The sequence below is a fragment of the Eleutherodactylus coqui genome, chromosome 2 (assembly GCF_035609145.1).
Source record: "Eleutherodactylus coqui strain aEleCoq1 chromosome 2, aEleCoq1.hap1, whole genome shotgun sequence".
Lineage (NCBI taxonomy): Eukaryota > Metazoa > Chordata > Amphibia > Anura > Eleutherodactylidae > Eleutherodactylus > Eleutherodactylus coqui.
The window spans coordinates 194,283,562-194,306,820 of record NC_089838.1 but is presented as its reverse complement, the minus strand read 5'-3'; the positions used below and the strand labels follow the sequence as shown (position 1 = coordinate 194,306,820).

General features: G+C 43.7%; 1 protein-coding gene across 1 annotated transcript in view; it reads left to right on the top strand.

Moving 5' to 3' along the window:
• Nucleotides 1–23,259, top strand: part of CHCHD3 (coiled-coil-helix-coiled-coil-helix domain containing 3) — a 146,055-nt gene that overhangs the window by 95,286 nt on the left and 27,510 nt on the right. The window contains exon 6 of the mRNA XM_066592135.1: nucleotides 5,529–5,599. Coding sequence (XP_066448232.1) covers nucleotides 5,529–5,599 — 71 coding nt within the window. The remainder of the gene's footprint in view (nucleotides 1–5,528; nucleotides 5,600–23,259) is intronic.

The window sequence follows — 23,259 nt, the reverse complement described above, 5'->3', positions numbered from 1 at the left end:
TTTTATGTATAAAAAAAGTAATATATTTTAATATAAATTATGTTTAAAGCTTACCTAACTTTTTGGATGACTTTTCAGAAGAAGCTGCTGTGTGTCTCTGAGAAATAACCCCATTTCTGGCCATTATATAACTTGTATCCTGGTTTTTTTCCCCCTTCTGCAGGGGTGTACATCTGGCTCCCAATTCTCTCCAGACTGGTGGGAGCCTCCTGTTTGTAACGTGTTCTATAGACTGTACATAGAGAACTGCAGATTATGCTCTCTAAGTGTCTGTCACACAGAACTTAAAATCATTATGCAGGACAGTGTGTACAGGAAGGGCTAAAACACAGTAAAGGCGCACTCGCATAGGTATATTTTGATGCAGTGCTAAAACCCTAGTAATTTCTGTTAGGCCGCTCATACCTGTGTTTTTTTTCACATGTGTGAAGAAAAAAGCAGCATGTCCTATTTTTGTGCCAATACAGGCTATGGGGATTTAACATATGCAGCAAATATGCATGTAAATGTGTATTTGCTGTGTACTGCATATTTTATGCGCATTAAAAATGCATACGTAATTGGTGATGCCCGTGTGAGTGAGCCCTAAACAGTAACTTACTATTAGCCTGCAGACACTCTGTGTGAGTCTCTCCTTCCTCATTCCCTCTGCTCTGTATTTCAGTGAGCACTGTGGCTCATGACCCTTCTCTACCCTTTTCATTGCTGCTGGGTCTCCTATTGGTCAATTGACAGCAGACCTTGGACAGCAAGCTAGGAGGAAGGGAGACCCCTAGTGGACAGCACATTAGAGGGATTTTTCAGCACAAAAACATTGTTTGGGGTTAATAAAATAAACTAGTTATCACACTATCATGTAAGCACAAATTGTTTGAAAAGTTAGTCACCATTTAAATATTCTTACTTCACCACTTTGTAAAGCTTTTAACATATTTAAATGGTGTTATTAGGAGCAGCTAAGGATGAGAACTGAGGTTTATTAGAATTGAAAGGTTGCAGTGGATTACTTGTCTTACGCGAGGTGTGTGAATAATGCTGTAATCTTTGGCATCTAATGCTGCTGTAAAACAATATTCAGCTGCCCAGTATGCCTAATCCTACTTCTGTAATTGCCGAAGGGATTTTTACATTCGTGGTGTGTTTTATGTTTACTGCTGATATTTTCCATGGTATTTTATTATTATTTCTTCTTTCAGGAAAGCGTTCATCTTCCCTGAGACATGGCTCTGGGGGAATGCTGTCACAGAATTAAAGGTCTTCCATAGTTTTTATAAGATTAAATTCTATAATCTCCTATACAGTGCCCATTAGGTCTGGACTGCAGCATGAATGGAGCATACAATGTTAATACATGTTCGCTCTTATTTTTATTTCTTTTATATTTTGAGCATGTCTTCATAGTTGTAAAGGCACATATGGAGGGAATGAATGTTAACACTTTCTGCATACAATGACCTTTGAAGTTGGCTATGGAGGAGGGCCTTATCTTGTATGGGTATTATTGTATCTTGATGCAACTAGAAGCTAGGGGTGTGACAGGAGGAATGCCCGTCACACCCCCAGCACCCAATAGGGTCAAGGCTGTAAGGTCCTAGCAGCACAGTTTGGATTGATTTGTGCCAACGATGCAGGCTTAGGCTGAAGGTCACGTTGGCAGTTAGCCTTACATTAATAGCTGTAAATGCTGCCATTTTACCGCTGTAACATGGTAGCATTTACATGTAATAAAGTAAGGCTATCAAGGAAAGTAACCCTCTAGATAACCCTCCAGGGCAGGCACAAAACAATCCAGGTGCTGCTATGTGTGTGCTCCGTCCCGCCCGGCATTTCAGCCATGCTTACCACCCGGCCGACCCCTGACGCCTCCGCCCGGCCTGGCTGCTGCGTGCTCGTTGGCGGGGGTTTCCCAAGTGCTCTGTGGCGGCGGCAGCCTCTCTGCTGGGTGGTGGCGGCAGCCTCTCTGCTGGGTGACGCCTTTGTGATCCCTGATGCCCGCTCCCCGCATACAGCTCACAAGGAAAGCAGATTAACGTTACTTTGGGCTCCCTGCTAGGGTTTGGCTTTCTGGGGCGGCGCCGGGGAAGCCACTTGCACCAGGAGCTGCGCAGCTACAGCGCCGACACCCGCTGTATGCTTTTTCTAAACCTCTTTAGTGTCCTTGCAGGACCTGCAGCCAAGGAAGCTGTGCAGCCAATCATGTTCAGGGGGCGTCACCCCCCTGTCAATCTTGGCTCCACCAGGAATTCCTGGTGGCGTCAAGACACAATAATACCTCTTGTATGACCTAGTTCTTCTAGAGTACCACCTGTGAAAAATATATAATAGATTATATTTTTTTCCTTTTTTTTCATGCTCTGCTGAATGAATATATATATATATATATATATATATATTCTATATCTGATTTATATTACACTGCATCACTTGAATGGTTATAGTTTGCTCCTCTTTCTATAAAACCTGTATCAAACTAAGGCCAGTTTCACATCTGCATTGGTGCCTCTGGTCGGAGGTTCTGTCTCACATCCCGCTCAAAATACTGAAAGAAAAAGCGCTGCATGTTGCGCTTTTTCTTTTGTCAAAAAAGCGTGCCCAATTATATTCATGGTGGTCCGTCCGGCACTGTTCTGTTCCATCCTGAGATGAAGCCGTTCAGTCGCAGGGGATTTCCATTTTCCTGCTCCTCAAACGGAGCAGGAAAGTTGAACCCCGAACGCAGGTGTGAAAGTACCCGAATTTCAATAAACTGGTGTATTTCTGTATAATCTTATATTTCAGAGAACAGACTGTAGCATATATTGCATATATTTGTTTTTAGTGCTAATGCTTCCATGAGCATATTCATATAATCTTTTAGCAACAAATAACGCCTCTTTCACATGAGTGTTTTATTGCTGCTGTTTTGCTGTGATAAAACGCTGGTTGAAAATCACGTCCATCTGAAGCATTGGATGTCAATATATCCGTTCAGATGGGCGATTTGCTGGCATGTAAAATTGGTTGGCAGGAAAAGATAGCACATAAAGTGTGCATTCTGGCCGGCTTTTTTTATGCGCCATTGGAAAAGATAGGACTTATCCTATCTTTTGCGGGAATACATCGGCTGTTCCCATAGACTCCTATGGGAGCCTATGAAAGCCGTCAGAAAAGGGAAGGGGGGAGGGAGTTTAGCAGTGGCTTGTGTTGCTAAAGCTCCTCCCCCTCACCTTGCTGGCGGCTCCCCTAGGCTGGGGAATGACTGGGGGTGAATTTATCGTGGCAAGCACTGCTAAAGTCCCTACTTTAGTAGCGCTAAGGTCTCTTCCCCCGGTCCACGGAATTCCAGGCTGCGGCGTATTTACACTACAGCCTGGCTTTGTGAATGGGCGAGAAAACAGGAGATTTAGCCTTGGCTTGGTTGCACCTTTATCTCATTCATGCAATTTTCGGCCACGATGGGGGCGCCCGATAATTGCCATGCCTGTATGAAAGAGGCCTAATGGTGTACCGGTATTCTAGCCTGGACTTCTCATAGTAGTACCTCCCAGTTGCAATTGCTAAACAGTCGTAAAGCTATAAAATATTGTATGGGTTGTTATCACAGCATTTTCATTACATACACAAAAAATAGACGGGTACAACAGGATAGAATTGTATTCAATATCAGAAATCTGTCAGATTTGTATGCTTACCAAACCGGCTTAACAACATTATATGAACCTGCCACACAGACGGCTCTATAATTTTGCACTAATAGATAGGCTCACCATAGAGAATTGCAGCATGCCACGATTTTAAATCCCGTGAACGGAGAATCGCTAGGATTCTCCGCTCGTGAATGTCGGCACTGCACTTTCCATAGTAATCCTATGGAAAGCTTTACGGAGTAGAATCGCCCGCAGATCATCGCCCGTGGCCTTCAGCCATAGAAAATATAAAATAGACTACTGAAAATAAAGGGAAACCTGACTGATATAAGTAGATGGGATTAGCCATGGATCCATTAGTAATGAAAGCCATGATGACAATGTGAGTGATGTCTTACTTGCGTACTGGTCAATATTCTGCATTTGTATATTTTAGAAATTGTTTCCATACATCCGTGTTCCTTTTAGAGAAGCGGCTTTACTTTGTTATAGCTTTTTAAAAAATCTTTACTTTGTGCTAATAAAATAGGATTTAACATCCCAACCGTTTCATTTGGGCTATCTTGTGTTTGGGTCAAAGAAGCTATTTTCACTAGCAGTGTCGTGTTATTTGTGCTATCCAAATGATGACCTTTGCAGTAGTTGATTTGCTTCTGTGATAAGCGTGAAATAAATGGCTTATGAAAATGGATGTCAAAGAGCTTAAATTCAGTTTCTTTATCTTCAAGAAAGTTAGTAATGTTTTGGTATATTCTGATTTCAACTTTAATTGTGCTTTTACTATAAACTGGCATTACTGTAAAGGTCCTTTTTTATACTACGGAGTTAAAAGCCATGTATATTTTTTGCAACTATTTTTTTTAGTTGGTTTGTTATTGCATTTCTCAAGGCTTCCCATTGTTAGATTAGCGTATGACAATTCCCAAACCATTATGGACTCTGTAGATTCAGTCAAGGTTTATTAAACACCGTTTATATCCTATTATAAAACTCTATTCACTGAATGATGTGCTACAATCGCGTTTTAATAAATTAGACTGTAGAACTGCATGGATATGTTTATATTAGGAATGTGATTGGAATAAGAATAATCACAGTACTTCTTTCATGCTTTTACATTAAAGGAGTTTTCCTGCTAAAAAAACTTTTATCCACTGTATGATCACTGTGGGTCCCAAAAAGGGTGTACACCAAATGCCCTATGTGAATGGAGCTGTCAACCACCTCTCCATTTGCTTGTATGAGACTAAGAAAGATGAATGCACTCTGGTATCTTCCTTCATTCCATAAAAGCGAATAGAGTGGCAGTTAAGCATGCATCACCTCTTCATTCACATGGGGCATTCTGAATGTGCTGCTGTGAGGACCGATTTATTCCACAGCGTGTAGAGGAGTTTTCTTGAAATCATATCCACATTGGCTGTACTATAAAATGTTACGGATTTTCTGCAGATAATTCACAGCATTTATGCAAAATGTGAAAATACCTTTATGCTGCCTTTACAGGAAGCAGCCATCGGTTTACTCTCACTGACGGATCTTGTAAATCTGTCACAGTCTTTCAATCTGCAGTGCCTTGGAAAACAGGACAAGCCTAGAAACCAAACAATCAGAAATTATTAATGAAAACCAATTACAAAAATACATTGATTACAGAAAAAGAGTGCAAAAGTCTAATGGCCTTTAAGATCCAGAATTACTTTTTTTTTATTTTTTAGGTATTTTAATACTTTAAGATTTCTTAGCCAAACAGGAATTAGTAGCTATCTGTAGAGGTTCCATCTAATGAAGTCCTGAGATCACAGTAGTTTATGTCGGCAGTCAGTCCCTTTTTTCCCTCCACCGCTTTCCTATAATAAAACATAAATGTAAAGTAATGTTTTCTGTCTGTTTTATTTGCAGAGTGCTCAGTTTTATAAAGTTACCACTGAACAATACCAGTCAGCTGCAAACACCGTGGAGGCAAGATTCAAGTAAGGCTATTTGGTTTTTGTTTGATACTTTTTTAAAAATCTATTTGAGTGGATTTACACACAACTTTTTGTTTTTATGTTTTTTGTTTTTTTTAAAGACTACAGTTTTTCATGTTTTTTTTTTTTAATTTTTAAAGCCTAAGAGAGAAATGGTTTCAAAAGGAATTGGAAATATAAACAAGGGCTTCTCCTTTCTGCTGGATAGGACTATGGTCTTGGCCACAAAAAAACTGCTGTTCAAGCTGCATTGACGTTACTAATTCTCACCCACCCTAAGGCCTCATTCACACAGCCGTATGCGGAATCCGTGTGCAGAAGCCTGCAGCAGGTTACAGCTGTGACTCCAGCCGCGACCCAGCGTACGGCTGCGTAATGTACTGCATATGACTACGTACTCACGCAGCCAGTCACGCGCAGTACAGCTTTTTTGGGGGGTCTGTATGTCCTGCACCGTCGCTTAGCAATGATGCGGATACCCGCAGCCCGTACGCAATGTAATTGTGTATGGGCTGTGGGTGTATCACGTGACCCTACACCACAATAGGCTTTATGTCGCAGATTCTGCAGTAAAATAGAACATGCTGCATTCTATTTTCCACAAGCAGCTTACAGAATTCCGACCTGCTAATTTGAGCGGAACTGCAATTCAAATCCGGTATTGTGAGTCCGGCCTAAGGCCTCATTCACACTGCAAAACTTTGCTGTGAATATAGGAGTGTATTCTGGAAATTCACTGCAGCAGAGGAATCAATTAAACAATTTTACAAGTAGGTTTTTTACTGTATTTATTCCTTTTCAGTTTATTAAATGACTGCGTAATAAAAATAACCATGCCGGACTTTGAACTAACAGACACAAATATATAAGCAAAATCACACCTAAATGATCAATGAATCATTGGCTTTAGGGGGAAAAATTTCCTTCAGCCTACAGACACATGACATATCTGCGTGTCTGGTAAAAAAAAAAAAAAAAAAGCAATAGCCAGCAAGGTTATAACAAATAAATGACCATTTGATGTACAATGTCACTTAAAGCAGAGTGCAATGGACACCATGCGCATAGTGCATTGGCGCTAATGGTCCCTGAAAAAATAGCCCAAGTGGGAGACCCTCCTTCTAACAGGGATTCCCAATGTGCAAAAATATTTGGGTTTCTTGTATTGGTTGCGTACTTAGTCTTAGGCTGGCTCTTACATGCTACACTTATGTTTCTTAGGTTGATACACTGGTAAAAAACAACACTAATTCTATGCTAGTTCTCTTTTGCTATACTAGTGGTATAATAGCACTTTCAAATAATTATGCATCGGTTCTCCGCGTTTCTATTGTAAATGGCACAATTTCATCAGGAACCAAACCAAAAAATTTAGTTGGTTCTATAAAAGAACCTTTATCCAGTTTTGCAGAGAAACCATAGGAATGGAATGGTGTTTAAGGTGTTCAGAAGCTAATAATTACAGGATAGTTTCATCTAGTTCCTTTCAATCCCACAACTCCCCAGCACCACCCCAATGAAAATAAAAAACTCAGCAGCGCCACCAGCCTTTTTTTTTTACCAGACACGGAGATATGTCATGTGTCTGTAGGCTGAAGGAAATTTTCCCCCCTAGAGCCAATGATTCATTGATCACTTAGGCGTGATTTTGTTTATATTTTTGTGTCTGTTAGTTCAAAGTCTGGCATGGTTATTTTTATTATGTGGTCATTTAATAAAAGTTATGTTTATCAATACAGTGAAAAATCTGGCTCGAAATCCACACCACTTTATCATTCAATACTAGTAAAAGCTGCGCCATAGTTCATAGTACATTTGGTTTTCATATCCGTGTTGCACCATGGTTTCCATTTGTAATCCACATCAGACAACGCTATTGGCTGGGGCTACATCTGTGTACGGATTCACATGGAAATCTGCAGCAGAACTGCTTCTGCGTTCTGCCGCTAATTGAACTGTCAGATCCCCGTCACACAAATCCGATGTCTATCTGACATGCACAAGCCCATGTGAACACGTCCTTTACGGGTTTTTTAATCTGTAAATAATAGATACAACAAGCCTTGTGTGCCCTTAAGAGTTTTATGTGAAGGTTGAAGATCATAGATCTATGATCGCTATAATGGGCTGTTCTCCTAGGTGGCATTTGTAAAATGCCGCTCTTCTGCTCGGTGTCCTAAGATACATTTTTAGCCGTGTTAATTTAAATTCTCATTTGTGCAAATAAAATTAGTTTAATAACCTTGTTAAAATCTTATCTGCTGGCAGGATCACAGGGCCGACCAGTCGGGAACCTGCTATACACTGATGAGGGGCAAAAGCCTTGAAATGTCTGTCTGTACATCTTTTATCTTTTCCTTCGCTTAGAAGACTCTGGCTTTGGCTTATGTTCATAGTTATGTTACAAGGCCTGTTAAAAGTTCAGACATTGACGTGCAGCAATGCTGCTTTTTAGTAGGTGGTTCTCTGGAGGCATTGTACCATCTCCCATTTGCATGCACATATCTGTCCTGGGTTCATACTGTCCGTGGTTTGGGCAGCATGTGCCCTGGTGACAGGTTCCCTTTGCACATCAAAATTATTAATGCTAGTCATGCCAAATCTGCCACTGGTGTAATATATACAGGTGTTGGCAGATCCCCCAATGTACAAAAGGGAACTGATATGTCCAATTGTTTTTCCTTTGTTATGTTTCTTTTCTATTTAGGAGCTGTTTCGCTGCTGCTCATCCCATGTGCCCTCCATAGATGCAAACTGAGCAAAAGTCAATGCCTATACAGATAGAAGTCACCCATTATGGCCAATCTTTATTGTTTTGGCTTTCAGTTGGGTTTTTACTGCTAGTTGGATTATTTTCACATTCATTGTATCTTATGGCCCTTTTACACGAGTCGACAGTCCGGTAAATGACTGCATATGTCACCGCTACGGTCGTCGGCGCTCATGCAGAGTGTTAACGCAGAAAGACTTGCCACCGGCTCGCGGGCTTCTCGCTCAGCGCTTCACCTCCTATGTGAAGCACTGAGCGGGGAGTGTTTACACCAGACGAGAAGCCAACGATCCAACAATGTCTTCTAAGCTGATTTGAAAAGTCAGCTGAACGATAAGTGAGCGATTATTGTGCCTTTACACTGAACGATCATGCATGTGCCCCCCCCCCCCGCTATAGTCTCTATGTAGATCACAGCATATAAAGTGTTCACAGAGGGCGCGCGCTCCCTCTTTGACATCATCAGACCCTCAGTGTAATCGCAGGGGACCGATGGATTGCCATGGCAGCAGGACACTAGATACTAGCATCCCAGCTTGCAATTTCTTATGATCGCTAATGTAAGCAGTAAGGCATTGCAAACAAAAGTCATAGCAATCAGAGTTATTGTTCAAGTCCCCTACATGGATATAAAAAGTGTAAATAAATAATAAAAAACCTTTCTTGCATATTTTCCACTATTTGTATAAAAAAAATGTAAAAAAACCCAACAATTATTTGGTATAAATGGTACATATAAAAACTACAGATTGTCACGCAAAAATCAAGCACTTGCATAGCTGCGACCATGGAAAAAAACCTTTGATCCCCGCTGTTTAAGCCTATATATGCTGAGGTCAGTGCAACTGCAGCATGTAAAAGGTTTATGGAGAGAGGGGCTCCCTCTGTCACCCATCGGACCCCCGCTGTGTGATTGAGGGGCCCTTATGCGATGCTATGTTACCTGGAGGTTTAAATATAGCCCCTGGGTTTGCCAGCTACGGTGGCCAATGAGGCTTTTCCACTTTCTAAGCTTCATAGGCTTTCTAATGCACTACTTTAGTGAAGTATAGAATGACAAAAGATGCTGCTATTCAATAAGAAGTTAGCAAAAAAATTATAAAATAAAAGTAAATACGGCAAATCCCCACCTTTCCCAGTTTACTATGTAAAAAATAGAATTATATAGTATCGCTGCATTCGTAATGACACAGAGAAAATTGTTAAAGGGGTTGTCTCGCGAAGGCAAGTGAGGTTATACCCTTCTGTATGGCCATATTAATGTACTTTGTAATATACATCGTGCATTAAATATGAGCCATACAGAAGTTATTCACTTACCTTCCCTGCGCTGGCGTCCCCGTCTCCATGGCTCCGTCTAATTTCAGCGTCTAATCTCCCGATTAGACGCGCTTGCGCAGAAGGGTCTTCTGGCTTCTGTTCGGTCTGGCACCAGCGGCGTTCTGGCTCCGCCCCCTTCTACGCATCATAGCGTAGCTCCGCCCCGTCACGTGTGCCGATTCCAGCCAATCAGGAGGCTGGAATTGGCACACGGGGCAGAGCTACGCGATGGCGCGTAGAAGGGGGCGGGGCCAGAACGCCGCTGGTGCCAGACCGAACAGAAGCCAGAAGACCCTTCTGCGCAAGCGCGTCTAATCGGGAGATTAGACGCTGAAATTAGACGGAGCCATGGAGACGGGGACGCCAGCGCAGGGAAAGTAAGTGAATAACTTCTGTATGGCTCATATTTAATGCATGATGTATATTACAAAGTGCATTAATATGGCCATACAGAAGTGTATAACCTCACTTGCTTTCGCGAAACAACCCCTTTAATACATTTAACCCGCATAGTGCATGTAAAGGGAAAACATTTTTTTTTTAAAACTTGGTGAGAATAACAGAATAGAAAGCCGCAATGGAATGCCGGTGGCTGAACTGCATCAAAACCCGCGGGTTTTGAAGCTGCATCTCTCCAGCAGAAATCTCACGGCTTTTTGGTGCAGCCAAGCCTCAAGATTTCCGTGGGATTTCCGTCCCGTGGGAACGCAGATATGAGCTGGGATTACCCTAAAGACGTCATGTAATACTGGTACATTGTATATAAAACTTTCATGTACTCTGTGACCTCTACGTGGCTGCTATGCCTTTGTCATTGGTATGAAGGTGTTAAATAAAGCAGTGGTTCTGCAAAAAGCAATCGAATGCCATCTGAATCACTAATTATAGTATGTAATAAATGATTGGATTTCACATATTGCATTAAAAGCAGGTTATTACCGCGTTCTTTTAGTGCAAATGAGCTTACAATTATGCACACTCTTGATAAATGCCTTATCTTGGCTTGGCCGCAAGAAACATTGATCAAATTCCCAATGATCAAATGCTTTACCTTTGTGAGGCACTAATTCACATTGATCACATTCTAAATGATCAAGTTCAATGGGCTCCTGCACAGCACAAATTGCATTAAAAGAACATTACTAAAACATGCTACTGTTTCTAATGCAAGAATAATATTTTCAGGAGTTGCATTATAACCATTTTTATTAGATTATGAAGATGTCTTCTTCATAATGAAAAGTTTACACAAGAAGAGAAGAATGTGATATTACAGGAAGAACATGGCTTTGGGCTAGGATTTGGGCTTTTACAAAGTAATTACATTTCTACATTTGTATTAGCTTTCCTCCTCCTTGTAATTAAAGGGATGGTAGCAGGAAACACAGCAGATGCCTCAGTAACAATGTATTCCCCATGGCCATCTGAGTCAAAGTATAATGGCTTTATTATTCTACTATATTCATGGTAATTAAGAAGCAGATAGTGTCCCTAAAGTTTTTTTTCTGAGTTCTGTTAGTTTATTTTTAACAGGGCTTACAACATAATACACAAGATTATGTTTTAATTACACAACTGCCATAAGTCAATTACACATGTTGTCCAGCTTAGGGTGCATTCACACAGGCGAGAAAATTGTGTGAGTTTTGTTACCCCGGAGCTGATCATGTTCCTTCTAACCACATGCAATAATTATAAAAGTCCAATACTGTGCCAAACAGACATGGAATTAAAAATCAAAAGGTAAACCCACTAAGCGGGGGTTGTGGGATCAGAGGATGGCACACTGATTTCAAAAGAACTCTCTATAGTAGGTCCACCATTGGGGTGCCAAAGCAGCCAATTGCCCCAAAGGGTCAAAATAACATTGAGCCGTCAGAGAAAAAAGGAGAAAAAAGCAGGATAGGGATAGGGATAGGCTCGAAGAACCTAACTAATGGTCATGGAAGATGTCAGGGTAGGAGACTATGCCATTTACGTTTGTAGGGAAGAGGAACTGTCAAGTGCAACTCTACCTCCTTAGTGCCAACCAGAATATCAAAGGCAAAACACCAGGATCCTTTCAGTGCTTATTCTAGAACAGCCATCTCAGAGCATTTCAGGGCCTGGCTATTATAGTCCCCTTCCTCAGTAGCATACACAATATAATAGAGCCGTGATGCATCTTAGTTCTTAGTGTCTTTTCTTTACCGGCCCCTCCGCCTAATCCAGTGCCTAAAGAATTTTACAGCCACAGCAAAGTGAGGAGGTGCGTTATCCAGCTGAAAGTAATGTGGGAACTCGCTGTTCTCATTGAGCGCAGATGGGAATATGGTGTCCTGTAAGTTTCTGGACGTACTTCTCACCGTTTCAACAATCAGTCAATGAAAAAAGGCCCTGGATGTCGGAAACAATATATCAACTTTGTCTTCGCTTAAAGAGAGGGAAAAAATTATACTTCCAGTGTGTTTGAGTAAAGTCTCTCGCTAAGACTGATATATCATATGACTTCCTACCCATTTGCAAAACCTAAGGTGAATTCAATATTCCAGAATTCAAAATGGCAGCTAAAAACTTTTCCACCAAAAATGTAGCCTCCCTCCCAAATCATATTTTCAAACATTGGAAATCATTTTTTTCTTTGCTATACCAGTTAAATAAGTGTGTCCAGACTTTTACCTCACCCTGAGTGTGTATATATGTGTGCGTGTGTGTGTATATATACCTTTTTAAGAAAAACATTTCTGTTAATGTGTTGCGTCCGCTGAGCGCATCAAAGCGTGACGCCTTAGCATGGGCACAAGATGGTATTGCGTTCAAACAGTATGCGCTGGCTGGAACACCAAAGGGACTGAACTGCATACTAGACTAATGGGCAGACATAACTTATGGACTGACAAACGACCAAAACACGCCCCTCCATACCTGCACGCATATCCAGATGGAATATCTGTCACCTGTACGAAGTATTGTTTCATGAATTGGCCAAGTCACTTAAGCCTGCGAGTCCACGTCTTGGGTCTTCATTGTCACGCCGGACTCTAACAAGACAACATCCACAAGAACCCTGCCTGCAAGGAGGGCGATTGTCCCAACAAGGACTTCCCCACGCTGGAACCTATGGACCTAACTGCCCACACAGTTCCAACCAACACACTAGGGATAGCATGCATTTTTTAGTTTTCATATAGGACTTTAAACTAAATTGTTTGCTCACTTATGCAATATACTTCTGTATACTTCAATGAATGGCTGAGCGCTGCCTCTGATTGGCTGAGTGCTGTGACCAATCACAGGCAGCTCTCAGCTGTCATTCAATGAATGGCTGAGCACTGAACGCTCAGCCAATCAGACAAGGAACTTTTAGGAGGTGGGGATTTTTATATCCCCGGCCAGCCGAAAGTGCTTCAGAGCAGTGCTGGCAGCCAGGGAGAAGATGTGCCGGAGCCCCAACAGCGGCGGAAAGGTGACGTATATATTTTTAAATTTTTTTTTTAGCAGCTAGGGATGATTTTCAGGGAAGGGCTTATATTTCAAGCCCTTTCCTGAAAGTCACTGCGGGAGTTGCCTGCATCCCAAGCAAATCATGGAGCTGCGGTCAGGCACATTTTGCACATCCATGCAATGCTTTTTTTTTTTTTTGCGCACCTAGGTGCGAGGGAAAAAAACGCTCCTATGGCTGAGCCCTAAACGTGGTATCTCTGGAATCTTTCTGACCCAGAGAATCATGTTATCACATTATTTGTTGTCAATGCTGAACAACATAAAAATTAAGTCTAAAAATTAATAGCAGAATTTTTTCCCCAATCTCCCTCCTCCCCAAAGTTATTAAATACATTATCTGTACCCCAAATTTATACCATTAAAAAATACTTTTCCCATAAAAAACAAGCCCTCATTCAGCTATGGTGATGGAAAATTAAAACTTTAAGGCTCTAGAAATGTGACCGTGAAAAAAGCCCAAAACAATCGGTTGGTCTTTAGAATGTAAAATGGGTCAGTCATTAAATAGAGGTTAAATAGTCTTGGGAAGAACATACTTTCCTGCTGATTTGAATTTTGTTTGTGTGATCATAAACTGTTACCGATAGCCGGCCTCCTGCTGCAGGAGCAGGGGTACCGTATATACCGGCGTATAAGACGACTTTTGAACCCCGAAAAATCTGCTCTGCAGTCGGGGGTCGTCTTATGCGCCGGTAATACAAAAAAAAAAAAGTGTAAAAAAAAAAAAATTCATTACTCACCTGCCCCGGTGTTCTGTCGCGCTCCGGCAGGATGTCGCTCGCTCCGGCAGGCTGTCGCTCGCTCCTCGTCCCCGGCGCAGCATAGCTTTCTGAATGCGGGGCTTGAAATCCCCGCTTCCAGAAAGCTAATACACACGCCGGCAGCCATGACAGCATTGAATGGCTGTGATTGGCTGAAGGCGCACGTGTTAGCAATCACACCCATTCAATGATGTCATTGAATAGTGTGATTGGCTGAAGCCACGTGCGCTTTAGCCAATCACAGCCATTCAATGATGTCATGGCTGCCGGCGTGTGTATTAGCTTTCTGGAAGCGGGGATTTCAAGCACCGCATTCAGAAAGCTATGCTGCGACGGGGACGAGGAGCGAGCGACATCCTGCCGGAGCGCGACAGAACACCGGGGCAGGTGAGTAATGAATTTTTTTTACTTTCTCCACTGTATACCGGCGTATAAGGTGACAGTTGGGGGGTCGTCTTATACGCCCCGTCGCCTTATACGCCGGTATATACGGTACATAAAGACAGCGATCCCCCCATCTAACCCTCTACTTCTATGTAGATCACAGCATGTAAAGGGTTCACAGAGGGAGCACAGTCCTTTGATGTCGTTGTACCCCTCGCAGGAGGGCGATGGATTGCCATTGCAACAGGATGCCAGATACTAGCGTCCTAGTTTGCCATTGCCTATGATCACTATTGTAAGCAATAAGGCATTGCAAACAAAAGTCCTGCAATGCCTTATCAGAACTGTTATGTTTCAAGCTCCCTACATGGATAAATAATGTAAAAAAACAACCTTTTTTTTTTGCACATTTTCCACTATTTGTATAAAAAAAACCAAAAACATTATTCGTTATAATTGTGTCCTTAACGTCCTATAGAATAAATTGAACGCAGTATTCATCCCACACAGCAAAAACTGTAAAGATATCCCTAAAAAACGCAGGCAAAAATGATTTCCAAAAAAAAGGGATTTTAGTGTGCATAAACCTAAAGAAATGTATATTTTTCATATTGTCGTAATTTTACCGACCCTCAGAGAAAATGCACCATGTCATTTATGCTGTATGATTAACGCTGTACAAAAAAATGGCAGAATTGATACATTTTCTCTTCCTGCTCTCAAAAAAAATTGATAGGTTTTTGCAATACATTATATGCACCCAAAAATTGTACCAATTTGCCATGCAAAGAAACAAGCAGTCATATGGCATGTCGATGGAAAAATAAAAGCTATGGTTGTTGAAAAGTGAGGCTATAAGTGAGTCTCGCTGCGGGTCCCCGCAGTGAGAAGTTTGTTTAAGTGACTGAATCACAGGCAGAGTTATAGTATAATCAGATGCGGCAGATTTGTTTACAGAAATTTCTCCAACAGAAAATCAGTTCCATACATCATCTGAATGGGGCAGTAAGGACGTTGATTTCTACAAATCCCAGTCAGTGTTGGACAGTTTCAGAAATTTCAGCAATAATTATGCTCTTCAAGTGTTTGGCAATCATAACCAAAGCTTCATTCATGTGGGACCCTTCAGGGATCGGTGGAGGTCCCAGCGTTATCCCTCATTTTGTAGATAGGAGTAAACATTCTATCTTAGTACAATCCTTTTGAAGGATTGTGCCATGAGAATATGGCCTATTGTGTAAATCAAGCATTTATTTATTTCTTGTAAGAATTTGTGTTTGTTTTTTTAAGGTTTTTGTCACGTTCTATATTTAAAATTTGAGCGTAATATCCAGACGTTTTCACACTCGCCACTCTGGCACTTCTTGTTCTACGGAGAAAACTTCGAGTCGTCACATCATTATCATCACAGGCAGGTAAACCCTTTTTTTAGAAATAACACTGGATCCACCTTTCACAATAAGCCGTAGTCACAGCTTACCTCTTCTCTCTCCCTGCACATGTAACAGTGCATATGAAAGATGAAAGGAAAAAGGAGGGAGGGGAGCATGTCTATATCCTAATGTTTTGGTTTGCGAATTTTGTTTTCCTTATTATCCTCCCTTATTATGTATATGGGAGTGAGATTAAACGATTCTTGACGAGTCTGAGAGGCTGCAGCCAATCCACGAAACGTCACACCTTCCAGGGAGGACGTGTAAGTACAGGAGATAAATGTAGGGAAAAAAGTGGTTGTAGATGCAATCTATTCTTAAAGAGACCGGAGATGTGTTTGTGTTTGACTCCTCTGTTTTTATTAATCCAGCATATAATAATACACTTGTTTTGGGGCCGTTGCGACCCTTCCTCGGTATTTTAGTTGGGGACACTTAGCCAGCATTGGTGTGTTCTCTTTGCAGAGGAGTGGAGCATTATTTTTTTTTTTTTAAAGGAACGTTTATTTAGCCAAAAGACAAATATACAGTAACAGCAGACATCATAAAGAATGCACACCTTGCTGATACATTACAGTACATGAGAACTGAAAAAAAAAAGACAAAAGTGAAAACACTGAGTGTCTCGCATATTCGTGTGCATTTCTCGTAAAACATAATACTTGGCTGTTCATTTTCACATTTATCAACTACTCATAATGGAACAAACCCAACCAGGGAGGGCTCCTAGTCTGGAGCCCCAAGACACCAGGAGAAAAAAGAAGGAAAAAACAAGACAAAACAACCAAAAAAGGGACAAACAAATAGATAGAACAACCCCCCCCCCCCTCCCCTCCCACCTTAAACAACCCTGCGCGACTCTTAAAGAAAAAAAGAAAAAAGAATTAGCCTAAACAGTAGATTGGTTCAAGCGAGTATCCCTCACCATATCCATTCCCAGTATCTAGATAGGCATCTCTGCTGCTGTTGCCGGACAGTTCATCCAGTGCCCCCAAACCTTGTCAAACTTCTCAGGACATCCCCTTGCCATATAAGTCAGTTTATACATTGGAAGCACAGAGTTCACCACCTGGATCCATGCGTTTCTGGTCGGCCTACCAGGGTGCTTCCAATTTAACAAAATTACCTTCTTAGCATAGAAAAACAGTAGCTTATATAAGGTGCGGGTTGCGGCTGCCACTGGTAGGTCTCCAACAAGCCCAAAGAGGCAAACCCCAGGGTGCATGATCCTCGGGGCCCCCAGGTGAGATTCCATAAATACAAGAATGTCCCCCCAGTAGTCTCGCATGACACCGCAGTCCCAGAACATGTGCATGATGGTCCCATCAGCAATTAAGCATCGGGGACAGGTCGCTGAGGGGAGCAGACCCATTACATGTAGCCTGGATGGGGTGTAGTATATACGGTGTATGAACTTTACCTGGATAAGCCTATCTCTAGCACTAATCAAAGGAGGACCAGAGCTCACCAATATGTCTTCACTCTCCTCCGCTAACAGATCAGGAATGTCAATGACCCACTTCTGGGTCGCCCTCTCCCTCAACGGGGCAAGACACTGCATCAGGTGGGCATAGAAACTGGACAGTGGTCTTACTAGGTTGCACATCTGTGCCAAGCCTTCCAACCGAGTCAGGGACATCGGTATGGACAGGCCCTGAAACTGAGCCCTGATCACATGTCGTAGCTGGTAGTACCTGAAATAGGAGTGCCCAGGCAGGTTGTAGATTATCTGAAGCTGGAGGAAAGTGCAGAAGATGCCCTCACTGACTATGTCCGATAGTACATTAATACCATGAGCTCTCCAGAATGCAGACTCTGTAAAGCGCTGCAGGTGCGGCAAGTGTGGATTATCCCACAAAGGAGTATGTGGGGACCATGTGACTTCCACTACAGGGGTCAGCTGCAAGGCCTTGTGCCATATTTTAAGTGTTACCAGCATGGGGTCAGGTAAGGGGGCAATAGGAGAGGAGGGGCCACGCATCAGCAGACCCCTCAATCCTAGGGTGGAGCCCACCACCCTGCGCTCCAGTCCCACCGCCGGATTGTAATCCGATGAAGTCAGCCACCACCCAGCATACACCAGCTGGCTGGCCAGATAGTAGTAGTAGAAGTGGGGTAAGGCTAATCCTCCCCAGCTCACTGGGAGGCACAAGGTCTCCAATTTAATCCTGGGGGTGGAGCCTCTCCACAGGATACGCAGTACAATCCCACGAAGCGTGGCAAAGAATCTGGTTGGGACCAGGACAGGGGAATTATGCAGGACGTACAAAAATTTTGGTAGTAGCTTCATCTTTAACAAATTGACTCTGCCCACTAGAGTGAGCGGGAGAGAGGCCCAACGCGTCGCCATTCCCTCAGCCCATTTAAGGAGGGGAGCTAAATTAAGGTCAAAGAAGGTAGAAACCCCCACCGACACCCTTATACCCAAATAGTTTGTCTGAGCTGTCCAGCTTAGTGGAGCGGGCAAAGGGAGCTCAGCTGCCGCAGGGTCTATTGCAATTAAATGGGTTTTGTCCCAATTGACCCGAATACCAGAATGTAGGCCAAATGTGTCAAAAATGGCGAGTGCAGAATCAAGAGAGGACTCTGGATCCTGGAGGAAGAGGAGGGTGTCATCAGCATATAGTGCTATGCGCTCTTCATAATTGTGAAGTTTAAATCCCTTTATTACCGGCGAGGTCCGGACCCAAATTGCAAGGGGCTCTATAGCAAGGGCAAACAGGGCAGGGGACAGGGGGCAACCCTGTCGTGTGCCTCTACCGAGGGGGAACTGGGCAGAAACATGGACATTGGTTTTGATACTGGCTACTGGGGAGTCATATAGGATCTTTACACACCTAATAAATGCTGGCCCAAATCCAAACCGTTGCATCACTGCCCACAAGTACCTCCACTCTACTGAGTCGAAGGCCTTTGCCTGGTCTATAAATACCAGGGTGCGTTTCCCACAGTTAGTGTTCATATGTCAGATGGTCAAAAAGCCGCCTTAGATTCATGTCTGTACTTTTGCCAGGCATGAAGCCAGATTGGTCAGGGTGTATAATCTCTTTAAGAATGGAGTTTATGCGCATCGCTAGTATTTTTGCCAAAATTTTAACGTCGTTGTTAAGCGAGATGGGCCTATAGGAACCACAATCTGCAGGATCTTTTCCAGCTTTAGGAATCATGACAATTATGGCCTTGCGCATGGTGTCCGGCAGGGCACCATCACGCAGAATAGAATTATATAGCGTTAGAAGTCGGGGAGCTAGGAAATCCGCATTCTTTTTATACCATTCCCCAGGAAGTCCATCCAACCCTGGCGATTTCCTATTGGGGAGTGACTTGATAGCATCCATTACCTCCTCTATACTCAAGTCCCCATCCAAATAAGTGGCACTACTTTGGCTCAGCACTGGGAAGGGGATATTACCAAGGTAAGCTATTAGCTGTTCATCCGAGCAGCTAAGTTTGGAAGTATAAAGATTACTATAGAAGTGGGCAAACGTTAGATTGATCAGTTTGGGATTATCCACCAGAGTCCCCGAAGCATCGCGCACCCCCGTGATTGGCGGCAATGTCTGATCCTCCTTTGTTAAATAGGCCAACAAATGACCGTTCTTATCTCCCTGGTCAAAGACCTGGTGACGGGAGTAAAGAAGCTTCTTTTTGGTATACTCAGCGAGTAGTAATTTGTATTCCCGCCGTAGGTTATTTAAGTCTAGATAGGCTTCTGGGGAAGGATCTGCTATGTGCCTGGCTTCCGCTGCAACAAGGCGGCATTCCAGGTCCAATCGGGCAGCTTGCAGAGATCTTCTATATTCAGCAATGGCGGATGTAAAAGACCCCCTGGTAAAGGCCTTATAGGCATCCCACACAGTCAGTTCTGAGGCAGTCCCCTCATTGACCTCCCAGTACATCCCTGCCTCCTGCTCAACATACTCATGTATCTCTCCCTGTGCCAGCCACAAGGGGCTTAGTCTCCACAAAGGGCGAGAGCCCTCCACACCAAGGTCGAGGACCAGCTGGAGTGGGGAATGGTCTGATACACCTCTGGGCAGGTAGGACACATCCCGCACCATAGGGAGACAGTCCAGGGAGCCAAAACACAGGTCGATACGGGAAAAGGAATTATATGTTAGGGAGTGACATGAATAAGCGGTGTCATGCGGGTGTCGCAGGCGCCATATTTCCTGCAGCAAGTAGCAGTCAGCCCACATAAGCAATCTGGTTGATATAGAAGCAGCTGGAGTGAAACGGTCCCGCACCGGATCTAAAATAAGATTGAAATCCCCCATAAATATTATTGGAGCGGGTTCGAGCAAGACCACCTGGGTCATTATGTCAGTAAGGATTTTAACATCAGCGGGGGGGCGGCAGATAAATATTGATTATCGTGAGGAGCCGGCCATAAAAGGTGCCCTGAAGGATCAGAAACCGACCCCCAGAATCAATGTGGATTTGTCGGAATACAAATTGGGCTGATTTAGCTACCAGCACGCTAACTCCTCTGGCATAGTTGGAATAAGTAGCGTGATACGCAGAGCCTATATTGGCCCTCTTAAGAGCCAGTATCTTTGAGCCCTGCAAATGCGTCTCCTGGAATAGTATGATGTGGGGAGAATGAACTTTCAGAAAGTTGAAAGCCAAGGCTCTTTTAAATTTGGAATTCAAGCCCCTAACATTCCAGGAGATCAACTTGAGATGCGTACTAGCCATTGTCATAGAGTTGGACATTGTTTGTGCAGAACACCCGCATAACACTGAAAGAAGAGCCGCGCCAAAGAAAAGGACAATAAAGCAGAATAGTTATCTTAGATGTGTGAACCATAAGAAGAACCCCTTCCCACCCTACCCATCCCCCCGAACTTAGGACAGGTTTGGATCCCATAATACAAAACTTTGTGAGGGGCGTTAGGCCTGCCCCAGAAACCCAACAGAGAAACTTAAGACAAAGAGAGCAAATATAGTCATATGGTCCCCCTGCGAAAGAGCATGAGACACAATTGTGTAGGTGTGGGCTGTATCACAGCTCGCATATACCCGGCTATAACACAAGCCACTGATATGTAGGCTGATTGCCCTAGGAGGGGAGCTCCCTCAGGCCATTGGCCACGAAGAGGGGTCCACCAGGGAAGGGCCACAGAGAGTAATATCGCCAAATCACCGGGAAAATCAGAGGAGAGGAATAGCATAGTTGACAACAACTCACATCACATATCAAAAACGGTTGTATCATAAGTGGCTGGCCCAAGAGCCTAAAGAGGTGGGTAGGGGGGAAGAAGTGAGAAAGGGGAAAGGAAGCAAGAAAGGATGGGAAGCGGTGAGAAAAGGGGTAGGAGTCTTATTCAGTTGTTGCTATACAGAAGAGATAGTAGGCCAGCCACGGCAACAATTTTGTAATGTCTCACAAACAGGATTTAATTTTGCTCGAGCCAATTTAGGACATCTCCAGGACTCTCGAAGAAATGGGAGCGATTGTTCTTAATCACTTTTAGCCTAGCAGGGTACAACATGGCGTAGATAAGCTGTTTAGCGCGCAGAGCTTTCTTTGCCTCTGTGAACTTTTGTCGTCTCTGCTGCACCTCCAGGGAAAAGTCTGGGAAGATACGGACTGTTTGCCCTCCGACTTTCAGCGGATCTTTCATGCGGTTAAGCGCCAAGACTTTGTCCCTGTCCCTATAGTTGAGTAATTTAGCTATGAAGGTACGAGGGGGTCCTCCAGGTGGCGGGGCTTTAGATGGAATACGGTGGGCTCTTTCCACACAAAACAGAGGCGAAAGGGAGTCTGGGCCATATGCCTGCTTGAGGAGCGATTCCAAGAAATCGCAGGGGTTTTTGCCCTCTGCTCCCTCCGGCAGTCCCGCGAACCTGAGATTGCACCGACGCAGACGGTTCTCCATGTCATCGATTTTCTTCTGCTGTGCTGTAAAGCTGATACTAAGGGTCTGCACCCGGTCCGAGAACGGTGTAGTGGTGTCCTCCAGGTCAGAGACTCGGGTCTCAATCTCGGTCGTGCGTTCCCGCAGCGTTTGAACATCCGCTCTCAGCAGACTAAAGTCTGATTGCAAGGCATCGATTTTCTCTGTCAGGGCAGAGCGGGACTCCGTAATTGCTTTCAACACATCAGCAATGGTTGGGACGGACACAGGAGGCGAAACTGGGGCGGCTCCCGCAGGGGATGTGCCTTGTGGGCTGCAGGGCTCGTTAGATCGGGTGTCCGCTGAGCCGCTGGGTCGGGCATACTGTTGCAGCTTGTTGGCTATTTTATTTTGTTTAATGGGAGCCATCTTGCCGGAGGGGTACAGTCAGAGATATCCGTTGGCCCGAGCTTGTAACGTATCGCAGGGGGAGTTCACATGTAGTTTAGTGGTTAGTGCATAACTGTTGAGGAATAGTCATAGTGAAGTGATGCCAGTGGACTGACACTACACCACCAGTAGGTGTCGGTAGAGAGCAGGTCAAAAGTCAATGAATAGGTGCAAATGAAGCAGACTTTGTGGATTATAGAAGAAAAGGCTGCATGTGTGAGTTTATTGTTCCCTGCACCACCTTTTAGTTTCTCCTCTCCTCCCCAGCCCCCCACAGCTGTGGAGGCACAGTATCAGGAGTGATCTAGAATGTAGCAGAGCTGGGAAGGTTGCTGCTGCTCCTGCAGAGATTTTAGGGCAGTTTGAGATGGCACAACCCTTGGTGGCTTATTTACTTTATGACAAGTTGTTTTATCTGCTGGCTTCCTGGTCCTGTGCTGCTGCAAAGTTTTAAGTGTGTGACCACAGTGAGGGGAGCTTTGGGCTGCAGTCTGTGAGGATACTAACTGTGCAGGCTGATGATTACTGCCAGGATCCAGCTGAGCCTCTGCAGACCTGGACCAGCAGGGGTTAATTTATGAGGCTTTCGGCTGCGGGACCCTCCAGCAGGCAGAGATAAGGAAGGTGTCGCTGGCAGAGATAAGGAAGCCCAGGTATATGCACAGCAGGCGTCTGAGTCTCTGGCAGGAGCTCTCTCCCTCTCCAATGGCAGATGGAAGCCTCACTAGCTCTTCTATTAAGGTGCCTGCCGACCGGAAGTGAAGCCCTCTCTAGGGGAGCCTGCAGCCCCCTGTGGTTAGTAGGCCACGATGTTCTAAAGCTGCCCCAGGGAGCCGGCAGACACCCTGCACGTACCTCTCCTCTTTAGGTGTGTTGAGCAGTCGCTAGTGGCAGACAGGGAGCCTTTTGGAGTGCAGGAGTCGAGTGGAGCATTATTTAAACAGGAATTCCTATTTAAATAGGTGCTGGCTGGAGGTCTATGACTTGATTGAGATCCAAAGTTTTTGCTGAAGCTGGTGGATTATGGGTAATAGAAAACAGATAGACACATTGCATGTTCGTAGTCGGAGAATAAGGAGTGTTATTGATATTTTCTTTCCAATGATTTTTATTGGTATTTTCAATAACATATAGGTGTAATTATGGTTGCGGACATTAGTATTAATTACAAAGGATAGACTATGCATTCTTATACAGCATATGGTCCGAGTATGCAGGTTCT